Source organism: Carlito syrichta, unplaced genomic scaffold (genome assembly GCF_000164805.1).
Source record: "Carlito syrichta isolate Samal-C Ts95f unplaced genomic scaffold, Tarsius_syrichta-2.0.1 Scaffold315131, whole genome shotgun sequence".
In the NCBI taxonomy this organism is placed as follows: domain Eukaryota; kingdom Metazoa; phylum Chordata; class Mammalia; order Primates; family Tarsiidae; genus Carlito; species Carlito syrichta.
The window spans coordinates 314,569-327,510 of record NW_007259227.1 but is presented as its reverse complement, the minus strand read 5'-3'; the positions used below and the strand labels follow the sequence as shown (position 1 = coordinate 327,510).

General features: G+C 31.8%; 1 protein-coding gene across 1 annotated transcript in view; it reads left to right on the top strand.

The window, feature by feature from the left end:
- LOC103274923 (MAM domain-containing glycosylphosphatidylinositol anchor protein 2) overlaps positions 1-12,942 on the top strand; it is a 127,622-nt gene that overhangs the window by 87,087 nt on the left and 27,593 nt on the right. The window contains exons 4-6 of the mRNA XM_008072340.2: positions 2,842-2,862; positions 7,102-7,257; positions 8,026-8,184. Of these exons, the coding sequence (XP_008070531.2) occupies positions 2,842-2,862; positions 7,102-7,257; positions 8,026-8,184 (336 nt within the window). The remainder of the gene's footprint in view (positions 1-2,841; positions 2,863-7,101; positions 7,258-8,025; positions 8,185-12,942) is intronic.

Below are 12,942 nucleotides of genomic sequence, written 5' to 3'. Positions count from 1 at the left end.
TAAAGTTCTCCACTGTGTTTTGCATTAAGTATATATTTTTCCTATTTAAGAAGGAAGCAGTGAATACCGTTAAAAGTGAAAAATGAAGTGAAACTATTAAAGATTCAATAAAGCTTTTTGTACCTATATTCAATTTTTGCTAAAAAAATTAAGATGTATAATGTAGAGTGAGATTTTATGGATGACAAAGTAATATAAAGGCATTAGAATCATTGCATATCTCTTCTTAAAAGTGGTCCTTTAGAATATGCATTTTTATGTTGGTGATATAAATATTAGCACAGAATAACAATGGTAATTCTGTAACCAGCTCCATGATCTTTTTGGGCAGAAAATTATATAACTGTTTAAAAATTTTAATTTCATGTGATTTATAGAATATTAATTATTATATTTTTTTACTTAATATTTGTGCTTTCTTTATGTTATAAAATTACATACTATTTGATTGTGGACTGTTAGGAAGTATGAATTAATATCTATATCTTTAAAAGATGAAGATACTGGAACCTTGAAAGTTTCAGTGTCCTGCAAAGCTATACAATTGTGAAGTGACAAACCCTGACCAGAGCTAGTGTTCACTGTCCATCAGTAGATCTTTACTTCTTTGCTAAGTTAAGGAGATCATTATGACTTTCCTTACAGAGCTATTTTAAAAAATTAGTATGCGCAGTAGTTATTGAACACTCAGAGACAACAAACTAAAATGAAAACTAGATATTACTTTTCATTCTAAGTTTTTAAAATTATTTTCACATTCTTAGCCATACACATTAACAATGTCAACATTTTAATTAAAACTGCTTTTATGGAATATAGATTTGGGCAAAGTATACTTCAATGGTGTATGGATGTTACATAAGTCTGTTTGGGCTGCCATAACAAGATACCATACTGGGTGACTTAAATGACCGGAATTTATTCCTCACAATTGTAGGGGCTGGAGTGTTCAAGATCAAGGAGCTAGCATGATTGGTTTCTGGGGAGAGCTCTTTTCCTAACTTATTGATGGTAAACTTCACATGAAAGAGAGCATGAGTTCTCTGCTGTTTCCTCATCCTTTTATAAGAACATTAATCCCATTTAATTAGGGCCACACCTTTACAACTTAATTAATCTTATCTCCTTAAAACTCTATCTCCAAATACAGTTACATTGGGAATTAGACTTTAACATATAAATTTTGTTGTAACACCATTTATTCTATAACAGGCATTTGTAAGAAGCTATGCATTCAAGTTCAAGTGAAAGAAGAAAAAAAATTCACTATAATATTCTGAAATTAGAATTGCAAAATCTCACAAAGTTAACTGTGCTAGTTATAGTGTATTAGGTCACTAAAATATTGGAGGAGAATTCTCCATTCAAATTCAGTCTGCCCCACATCTTTAGAATAAAGCAATTAAAAATTTAAAAAATTAAAAAAAAATTAAAAAGTCAGTCTTGTTAGAAGTCACATATATATTTATATATATACATAGATACATATGTCATTTCTTAAAACTAAATTACAATTCAAAGTTCCTTACATCTTTGAAAGATAGCATATGGATTTTTAATTTTTATATTAACTATAAAATAATTTTAATTTTTAAAATAAAAGATATTGATACATTTCAAGAAAATCAAATTGCTATTTTTAGCTCACCCCCAGTGGAATTAGTAAACATATAGTTCATTTTCTATGTTATTTTTTTCATGATTGGCAATGTGGAATGCAGAATCAAAACAACTGAGGGGATAGGAATTGTATCCTGTATGTAGAAATAGAAATAAAAATGGAAATATTCAGTTTATTAAAATTGTTCTTCATGTACTAATGTAACAATTATATATATACATGCTCTGTGCATATGTATGCGTTTTTTGTCTCTCATACTTTCCTACTATTGTAGAAGTTTAATAAAGGTGGTTAACAGCAAACTCCAAGAAAATGACAAAATAGACATTAAGTCTGCAGGGCAGATTAACTGCCCATTATAATCTTGGGAAACTACAATAATGCTCTCCTTCATTCAGAATGGAATTTTCTCTCAGCATGATAACTGCCTAATCAATAAATGCAGACACCATTTTCTCTCTTAGGTGAGATACATGTTTGCTGAAGTTTTAGTAAAATTTAAAGTATTCATTGTTGTTTGGATAGAAGTCAGTTAGCACTTTTATTGCAAACACAATTAGTTTTCTGAAACAAATATTTCTTTCGGGTCCACAGAAACACAAAATGTGTGATGCGTCATTTGAAAATGCAGTGTGCATGTGTGTGTGTGTGTGTGTGTTTTAATGTAGTTAGACAGTAATATTGAAGCAGCTAATAGTTTTTGTATGTATTATGTATAGTATTCACATATATACTATGTTATACTTACTATAAGTAGAAAAAACAGCAAAAATCAAAAGTGTAATTTCTCTTGGATAATCGCTTTCATTATTAAGTTGTCTAGATTACAGGTTTGCCTGCTGTCAGTCTCATTTTTGGTATCTGATGTGTTTTTGGTTTTTTTGGGTTTTTTTTGGTTAGTACTGGTTAAGATATTAAAGGTCAGCAACTTCATTCCTTGAATAAGGAACAAATTCCTCATGCTATTTAGCATTGACCTTTTGGGTACTTTGAGGCTGTTATTGCTGAGCTCCAAAGTAGATTGTACTCAATCCTATATAGAACAAAATGGATTGCAGAAATAATTCTTCACAGCCACAGTGGGGAAGATCATTACGTTTTGGTAAAAAAAAAAAACAACTTTGAGGCACTGATTAGACTTTTATTTATAAAAGACATTCAAGCCATGCTAACATTGTTTTGTTTTTGTTTTTGTTTTGTTTCTTTTGCTTTTCTTGTAGCTCCAGTAAATCCTCATTTGAGTAAGTATATTTTCACTTTAAAAAAATGGCACTGCATTTCATAATTAATAAATATATAGCAATATGTATAAATATGCAAAGATTATTAAGTAACTATTCTTATTTAGTTTAAAACAGAATAGTTTAGAACCAGTAAAATCTGCATTAAATGTTTATTTTAAATTTCGAGGGGCATGGATATAAAAACATTATCTGATACTGTTCATTTATTTTTATAAATTTTTCTAAATATAGAAATATGGAGCCATTTTATAACCTGCTTCATATTTGCTATTTCTGTAACTGTTGGATTATTATTTTCTTTTTTGGAATTGCATATCATTTTTATTGTTGTTACATGTTTCTTTGAATTTTCTTCTTTGAATTTCTATATTCCACTCATAAAAACCTATAACTACTTAGAAAGTTGGTATTTGAAATGTTTGAGTTTTTTTTTTTTCTTTCACAAAACACTACTTTAAATACCAATGTATTTGTTCTGATTTAGGTTATGAATTCTGTAAAGTTGTTGAATTTTAGAATTTTTGGAATATTATTTTATTTTGTTTCATATTAAAGGTAATGTGTACAAGATGACACATATATATCTAAAACACATTCCCATGAATGAAAACCTCTCTATCCCTGGAAAACCATTTTGAACTAAAAAGAGGATTTACCATGAAAACTCACTCTAGGCGAGGCACAGTGGCTCACACATGTAATCTTATCACATTGGTTGGTCGAGGCAAGAGGATCACTTGAGACCAAGCGTTCAAGAATACCCACTCTAAAATATCAATCCAGGAGAGCTTTTGATTTTTAATTTAAGGTAGATTTTTACAGGTTTAAGGAATGACAAAAAAGGGTAGGTGAGTGCAAGGGGGCCATTGGGTGTCAGGCTTCTTATTCCTTAGTTTTGATTACTTCTTCATCATATTGGAAAGGATTTGGGGAAACAAAACAAAATTCTGGAGTTAATGTGGCAAAAAATATTTAATTTATCTTTATTTATTGCTATATAGTCCCTAAAACGCTACCAAAATCATGTAATTAGAAAATTAATAACAATCTCAAGATCTAGTCAATTCACAGTTCAATATTTATGTGAAAATCCTGGACCTTATTTACCTATTTTATGATCTTTAAATATTTAATATTACATTGACTTTTGATAAGTTTATACAGCCTAGTGCATTTTCATTGTCTATCAAATATTCTTTATTCTAATAAACTTTTTTAAGAATAAGCTTCTTTGCACATATTTATAATTATCTCATTTAAAGTGATAGGATAATCATAAAATTATTATGGTCTAACTAGTTGCATGATTTTTTTTTCATTTTCCCTAATTTTATATAAAATCTCTTTAGTAGTGTTCTTCTTTACTGTAAAAAATACTTGTATGCTTGGAAAACAATTTATGTAGCTTATATATCTTTGATTTAAATTATTATACTAATTATAATATTAAAGACAACGTATATAAAATAATCTAAATTATTAAATATTTAGGAATATCTGAAATTTTTTGTAATTTTCCTAAGCATATTATTTCTTAATTTTGCTATGAGACTTTTAAATATTCATTTTTAATTTTTTTTCATTTTTGAAGACAAAATTGTTTTCTCTTTAAAAAAGTTTGCATTAAATTACAAAAAGATTTGACTAAATTGTGTTTTCAATATTCATTATACATAATTTTAAGTAACATATTAAAAGTTAGATTTGGCAGTAAAACTATAAATTGAAATCCTTAATCTTTATATTGATCTTTAACACCTTTTTCGTGCTTTGTAGTGTGTAATTAAACAATGGAAAACACTTAGTAGTATCCTTTTAAAAAAATTTTTATTATAAAGATGTGGGGTACAATTCAGAGTTAGGTATATAAACACTGATCACTCAGGTACCCTTGTTGATGAGGTATGCCCCTCCCTCACCTAGCAGTTTCCCTCAACTGTCAATCCCACCCCCACTCGCCTTACAGTTTCCCACTACTGCCAATCGCTTTCTTATAGCACTATACTTATTTAAGGTCAGCTTATGAGTAAGAACATATGGAACTCTGTTCTTTGTTTCTGTGATAAATCATTGAGTATGTTCGACTCCAGATCTCTCCAAGATGTTGCAAAGTCCATATATTTGCCCTTATTTATGACTGCATAATATTCCACAGTAATATCCTTATGGAGTTGTCATGACTCCAAAGTAGCGACTAAAGAATCTCATATTGTACCTAAAAGACATTTAAATAAATGTATAAGTATATGTAACTGCATTGCTATCTTTATTTTCAAATGATAGCTTCAAAAGGTCATGTCCTATTGATACAAGATCTATGACATAAATATATGTCTAGCAAATATTTTTATGGAATATCATTTATCCAGAAATTTACTGATTTAGCTTCCTTTAAATGATTATATTCCCTATAACTCTACTTATCCAGAATATGTAATATAGATAAATACAAAGAGGTATAGTAAGTGTTTAGTCTGAAAAAAAAATCAAAATAAAGCATAAACTCATTCCTTAAATTTAAAGGGAAAGACTGTTTTATTTTCATTTGCAGTTTCAATAGTTTTCAATTCATTTGGATATATGTAGGGGGGACCTCCCAAAAATTCCAGAATTTATTTATAGAAAATAATGTATTTATTCTTACATGTTTATACTCCAGTCACCTTCAAAGTATTCTCCATTTGATGCAAGACACCTACCTATTGAGATGCTTTTTCCCCTGCTCAAAAGAGTTTTTGAACTCATCAATTTTGATGCCATTTAGTGCTTCTGTTGTTTTTGTTTCACCTCTTCCACATCAACAAGACATTTTCCTTTGAGGAATTGTTTTCATTCCAGGAAACAACAAAAGTCGCTGGGGCAGATCTAGTGAAAAGGGAGGGTGGGGTATGGGAGTCATGCCATTTCTGGCGAAAAACTATTGAACACTAGTTGTGTTGTCACAGTGGAAGAAACATTCACCTGTTTGCCACGACTCACAGATTGTGATGCAATCTTCTCAACACTTCCTAATAAAAACTTTGGTTGACTATTTGATCCTGAGGAAGAAATTTTAAGTGTACTACAAGGGGTCCGCCCTCCAAAGGATAATCCTCATTTTGGGGGGTCCCCCCATATGACTCAACCAAATTCTACATTTCCAAGGATATCTGATAGATCTAACCCTTTGTGAGTGAGGTAAGGGGAGAGACTCAGTGGGAGTCTCTGTTCATTAGATGTTTACATCTTTATGAGTTCCAGGGTATCTGGATTCCATTTGACTTTGTTATTTAATAACTGACCTCTACCAAAGTTCTCTTCTCTGTGAGCCTCATGAGTAAGGATTATAGTGATTTCATAGAATTATCATTAGGTTGAATGAAATAAAATACACTACATTTAAATTTTCTCAATTCAGGATATGCACCATTTAAATATGGGTCTAGTGGACCTTTTTAACTTCTTATTTGTACTTATTTTTCAATCAGGGTGTATACCAGTAAAAAAAAAAAAGCATTGTTACCTAGAAACATCACTACCACCCACAATTCAGGAATAGTTGAAAAAAATCTTTCTTAAAATTTGTGTTGGATCTGAAATCAGTGTATGGTAGGCATGCAATACATCCTAGTCCTTCCTCAAAGTCTTCATAAGGTCTCTTCATTACTTCGTTTCAAGTGAATTTCAGGCATCTGGAAAAACTCACGTTCAAATGAAGTATGAGAGTTGACTGCTTTTCAAACTAATTTGCTTTTTTATCTTGCCCTAAGCAAACTTCCACTCATGCAAATGGATATACATGAAATAATTTCTAAACATGCGTGGAAAATTATAAACTCAAGGTATACATATTTAAAACAACATCAGGTAAATTATTAAAGGCAGTTTTCCAATTGGCAGTTTTGTTTTGATTGTTCCTATACTTACAAAATGAAGGTTAGGAAAATTGTTCAGCCATAATTCTAGCATGAATTGTATTCTTTAATTTCAGTTATCTGTTTATTTCAGAGGAAAAAGGTTTAGATATTAATTATTCAATAAAATACCAATTTACATATACAGTTGTTTTTCTTTTTTATTAAAATTGGAATCATTTTATGTGTAGTTGTAATATTGTGCACTATTATGGCTCTGGTGCCATTATTACAATATTGCATTATTATTGCTATGTAATGTTTGAAATTTTTTAAATAAAAATATTGCAATGTTTGTATTAGTTCTAGTAATTTAATTATTTTAATTAAAATGTGTTAACAGGAGAATTTCACTGTGGATTTGAAGACGGTAACATTTGTTTGTTCACCCAAGATGATACAGATAATTTTGACTGGACGAAACAAAGTACTGCAACAAGAAACACAAAATATACACCTAACACAGGACCTAATGCTGACCGTAGTGGCTCCAAAGAAGGTAGGAGAGTATGAAATTGTGTTCCTCACAATCAGAGATATTTAAAATGGAATTAATATGAAATATAAGAGAATATTTTAGCCTTCAAGTTGAAAATTATGGACTAAAACATTCCATTTTATGTACAGTATCAATCATTTTTATATTTCAAAAATCTGTAAAGATTAACTTTTTCTCAGAACTCACTGGTATATACAGTTGAAAGATTAGGATTTTTTTTGGTATTCTAGTCAACTTTTTTTTTTGGAGTCGGAGTCTCACTCTGTTGCCCAGACTGGAGTGCAGTGGCACGCTCACGGCCATCACAGCCTTGACTTGCTGGACTCAGGAGATTCTCTGCCTCAGCCTTCCAAGTAGCTGGAACTACGTCATGCACCAACATACCCAGCTAAATTCATTTGATTTATTGTAGAGATGAGGTCTTGCCAGGTTGTCCTAGCTGGTCTCGAGCCCCTGGGCTTAGGCAATCATCTCACCTCTCCTCCCAAAGTGCTGGCTGGGTGATGGGCGTGAGCCACCGCACCTGGCTGTCAAGTCTAAACATCCAGTTTGGTCTCAAGTTTTTGTACATTGCATCTTTAAGTAGGTAGATGATTTAATCTCTATGTTAAAGCCACAATTAATTATGCATACACATACAAAGTTTATAAATGAGATGCAAATTCTCCTGTCAGTGTTTACTTTGAAAACTATAGAACTTCTCAATGATTTGAATTTAATTATGCCTAATAAGAATGTGTTTAAACACTTTATATTGTCTGTTTTAAGGTTTTTATATGTATATTGAGACATCGCGACCCAGATTGGAAGGTGAAAAGGCTCGACTTCTCAGCCCTGTTTTCAGTATAGCTCCCAAAAACCCTTATGGACCCACAAACACTGCATATTGTTTCAGCTTCTTTTATCACATGTATGGACAACATATAGGTAAGGTGACAAAAATTACTGTTTCTTGTAAAATAAATTATAATGATGAAGAAAAAACTTCACAAACACAAAGCATGAATACAATTTTTGTCAAATAACGGTAAACTGACTTTTTAAATTACATCTGCAAATTTCAAAATAAAATGCTAAGAATTTTCCTCTATCATCTACTTTCCAAACTTTAGATTAGAATTTGATATTTTAGAGCATTATTTATCTCTTTTTGGAACCCTAACTAAGGCAGATCCAGTGATAAATTGATTAAATACTTTATGAGATCTTGTAGGATAAACACAATATAATTTAGGCTGTTCCATTCCAAAGAAATTTGCCCAAATAATGACTCAATGCATATTATTAATTATGATGAAAAGGCATATTGTCATATTGACAATTACTTTTATCACCATCCATGTATTTGGAATATTGATGTGATTTTTTTTTTCTTGTATAGAAAATATATCTAACACCCCTAATAAGATTTAAAAACATCCTAGATCCTGAAGAGCATAGAGAAAAGACATGTTCCTGCCCTTGGAGATCTTGCACAATGATAGAGACTAAGAAGAGTAAAGACTTAATTGTGCAAAGTAGCATACTACATAACTCTGAGAGTGGACCCAGCAAAACTCTGTGGGAGGAAAGATGCAAGTCTACAATTTGTTATGTGCAATTCTAAAATCCAGAAAACTAAGCACCAATTTAAAAAATAATTACTATTTGGTAATACATATTAGCCTGATATTTGACCTGAAGTGATATGGACTTATTTAGAGTGTTTATTTATCAAAATGAATATAAATATTTATAACATTTGCTGCAAAGATATTACTATGTTTAATAATGCAATTCTGCTCCAGACCATTCCAAGAAAGGTCACATAATAGACGAGATATATATTCAATTACCTTTCTAACACAAGACAAGTTTCTGAATAATAAAGAAAGCAAACCTAGCCCCACAGAACCTGGACAAAAGATTGTGACTCTGTATCTAGTTGAGGAATGAGATTGGGCTTTAAAACAAAGAAAATTTCTTCTGATATGTGAGAGAGATATATCTTCCATACACAGATATTATAGCACTTAGTTACTGCATGACTTTTGGGAAGTCACTTAAAATGACTGGATCTTATTTTTTTCATTTTAAAATGGGAAAACATAATTCCTATTTCAGAAAGCTGTAGTTCAAGTTAAATAATATACATATATATTCTATCAGATGGCAGACCTTCATAATTTAGGTTACTTTGCATCTCAAAAAGCAATAATAATAACAATTACAAAGGAATACCTGACATTTATAGAGTACTCATCATGAACCAGGATGCTTCTTGGCTTATTTCTCTTAATCTTCTCAATCAACATTTACACTTCTTAAAATCTATCCTGTTTCATAGCTAATGAAACTGAAATACAAAATATTTCTTACCCCTCCAAAAAAAAAATAGTTCAATGACTATGCCCATCACATGGCTGATAAGTAGTGAAGCCATATGCATATATGGAACACTGGACCCAGACTCTGCCTGTTTTACTCATCTGTAGGAATATTTGTTGGAGAGTTAGAAAAGCTTAGCTAAGTATATGATACGTATTTAGTACTCAGGTGAGTTATTACAGATTATGCACAAACAAAAAACATGATAAGATCTTTGCTTTAGGAAAATAAACCTAAAAAGAGTAAATAAGGGTAAGATTATTGGTAAACAGAATCTAAACTGAAAAAGTTATGAGAGTGATTATGGGTTTCATACACATAAACTAGGAAAGGAAGGAAATCTGTACACAGTTGCCAAGTCATTTCATTTATTGCGAGATTACTATCTTATTACAAAAGTAGGATTAACTTCACTTTCATCTTCTAGCTTACTTTGGAAGCGGCATTTTAAAGTTGGGTTTTAAATAAATCATTCTAAGACCAATATTTTGAATTACTTTGAGATGTAAAAGATATTTTTATCTTTGCTATGAAACTGGATCTTTAGAGCTTCCTCTTAAAATTTCTGCATATTTAATACAGAGTTCAAGATAATTTTTGACATATTTTTGACTTCAGGTTATTGATCTCATCTCTTTTATATTCAGTGAATGTCAGTAGACTTTCTGCTTGTTTTAGTCTGATTATTTCAGGGAGAGGAGATGGGGAAGACAGCTCTCCCTGTCTTGGCAAACATGTATCATTTTGACTCTTGTGCCATTTCTTTGCTTCTTTAGTGTACGTTACAGGGTGGATATCAGGTCTGTTACCGCGGTCCCTCTCAGCAAGCACAGGCGCACTACCTACTAAAATCTAGGCAAAAGTACCTATTCCAGACAATGGGTAATCAATGAGAACTAGATGGGAAACTTTGTTAGGGAGATCTGCCTGCAGTTAAAACTTTCCTTCTCTGTATATATTATTCTCCGGCTCTCATTCATGTGTAAATTCGGGGGGCATTTATAGTCATTGGTTTTATAAATTGTATTCTCAGTTTCAGTCATTCTTTTGGAAATCCAAATTCTAAAATGACTTGTCCTGAATTTCTAATTGCCTACTTGCATTTATTACTTCTTGAACAATCGTAAATGAATCTTGCAGTTTTTACTGTGACTAAAGGGCAGTATATCATTAAGAAGAGCTGTAAGTATCTAATAATACACAAATGGGTGATACATTCCTTAGAAGAGAGATTCCTCTTTGAGATAAATCAAATGTGCTCTAATTGCTTATCTACTACTGCATAACAAATCTTTTGTGACTTAAAACAACAAACATTTATTATTTTGCCATTTCTGTGAGTCAGCAAGAATATGGCTTAGCTGGGTGCTTTGTCTCAAAGTCTCTAATGAGGTTGCAGTCAAACTTCTACACAAGGTCTATGGCCTAATTTGAAAGACTCAATTTGGAGAGGACACTTTCAAGTCCACTTACTTGATTTTGGACTATAGATATAGATATCTTGCTGGCTGTTAATTAAAGGTCTCCCTCAATTTCTTATCATGTGGAACCTCTTAAGGGGTTGCCTCATGCCATGGCAGCAATCTTCTTTCAAAGCAAGAAATTCATGAGACAGAGAAAGAGAGAGAGAAAAAGGATGTTTAAGATTTTATGCCTATTTTCTGAAGTGACATCTCATAATGTCTGCCTTGCTGTATTTATTTAAAACTGAGTAGACAAATCCAGCACATACTCATGGAGGAAGAATTAAGCAAGAATGTTCATAATAGGAGGTTGAGATTTTTGCACAACTTAAAGGTTGTCTACCACACTGGTACAATTTCTTTATAGTTAAATGTTTCATCAAAACAGAAAGTGAAAAAAACTGGTGCCAGATAAATTAGACAACTATCTATTTAAAAATTGATTGAATAAAAATCATGTTTCCAAATAAAAGCTATAATGTGTTACCCTTAAACTTACTGTTGATTTATATGTAAATGATACAATATCCAGCTACTGATAATAATATAAGATTATTTCAGCATTCCTGAGTCTACTAATGGGCATTCCAATTCTTGATGAATCAGCTGAATTTCTAATGTTCTTGCAAAGTAATTAAATCGCATATGAGGTCACTAGGTATGACAAAGCTTATTAAAAACCAGTAAAATGTATACTTCATTTATTTCTAAAAAGAAAAATGTGAGATATAAGCATCTTACATGCCAGGAAATTAAAGATCAAAACACAAAAGGCACTTATGAATACATTTATTGAACTTGAGAAGAATGGTTCAATAAAGTTGTGCCTTTAGAAAGCTAATTTCACTATGGAGCAAATGGAAGAAAAGGAAAAGGAGTCCATTAAAGATGGACCGTAAGGGTGAGAAAGAACTCATAAAGTAGAATGTTGTGGGATTGCAAAAGGGCCTATTTTAAGAGGAAAAATAGTCAATAGAAAGGGTAAGTTTTAAAACACAAAAAAAACAGGGAAGCAAGTTTTATGAAGCGATGAGAATTAGGGTTGTGGTCAGGGAATTAGACTTGAAGAGAGAAACTAATGCCACTTCCACTAAGTTGAAATAAAGGAATTAGGTAGTAATGTGGCTTCTGATAGATTCCTACCTACAAGAGCAGCAAGTCAACGCAAAAGTGCTTACCCAACGTCTCTATTGTCTCTGCAAAATATAGGGGTGCATGTTCAACAAGTAGACAGCTTGGGAGAATAGTCAAAGGGAGCACAAACTGATCAGAAACATAGAGACTTTTGGAGAGGGGAATGAGGATGGTAGTCCTCAGAGTTCTGGAATGCATCCTAAGATATAATTTCAGTTGGAGTCCCTATCACTTCTTTTGTATAGTACTGAATAAGCCTGTTACCTGATTTCCTTGCTGTCTCTTTGTTCTGTAGCTTCCAGGGTAGAGATCATTCTCTAAAAGAAGTAACATAGATCCTCAAGAGTATATGCCTCTCTGGTTTCTCCTTGGGTTAGCTGCACAGTCTATTCCAAGCATACTTGAAGTTTGTCAAATTAAGCTCTGCTCTGCCTGGGGTCTCTACACAGGTTCTATCCTTTGTCCTGCTGAGCTGTATGCTTGTTGGGACCAGAAACAATGTCTATTCTGATGACATGGTGCCCTGCCTATACATATTTATTTGAGTATCCAATAAGTATTTATTGCATCAATGAATATTAGATTAATTATGCAATAGAATAAGAACTTTTTTCTCTTTAATCATCTAGGTAATGCCTATTCTTCTTTAAAAAGTCAATTCAAAGACATGTGCTGAAACTCTTCCCTATCTTCCCTGCTCTTTTGTTCCCATAACTCCTGG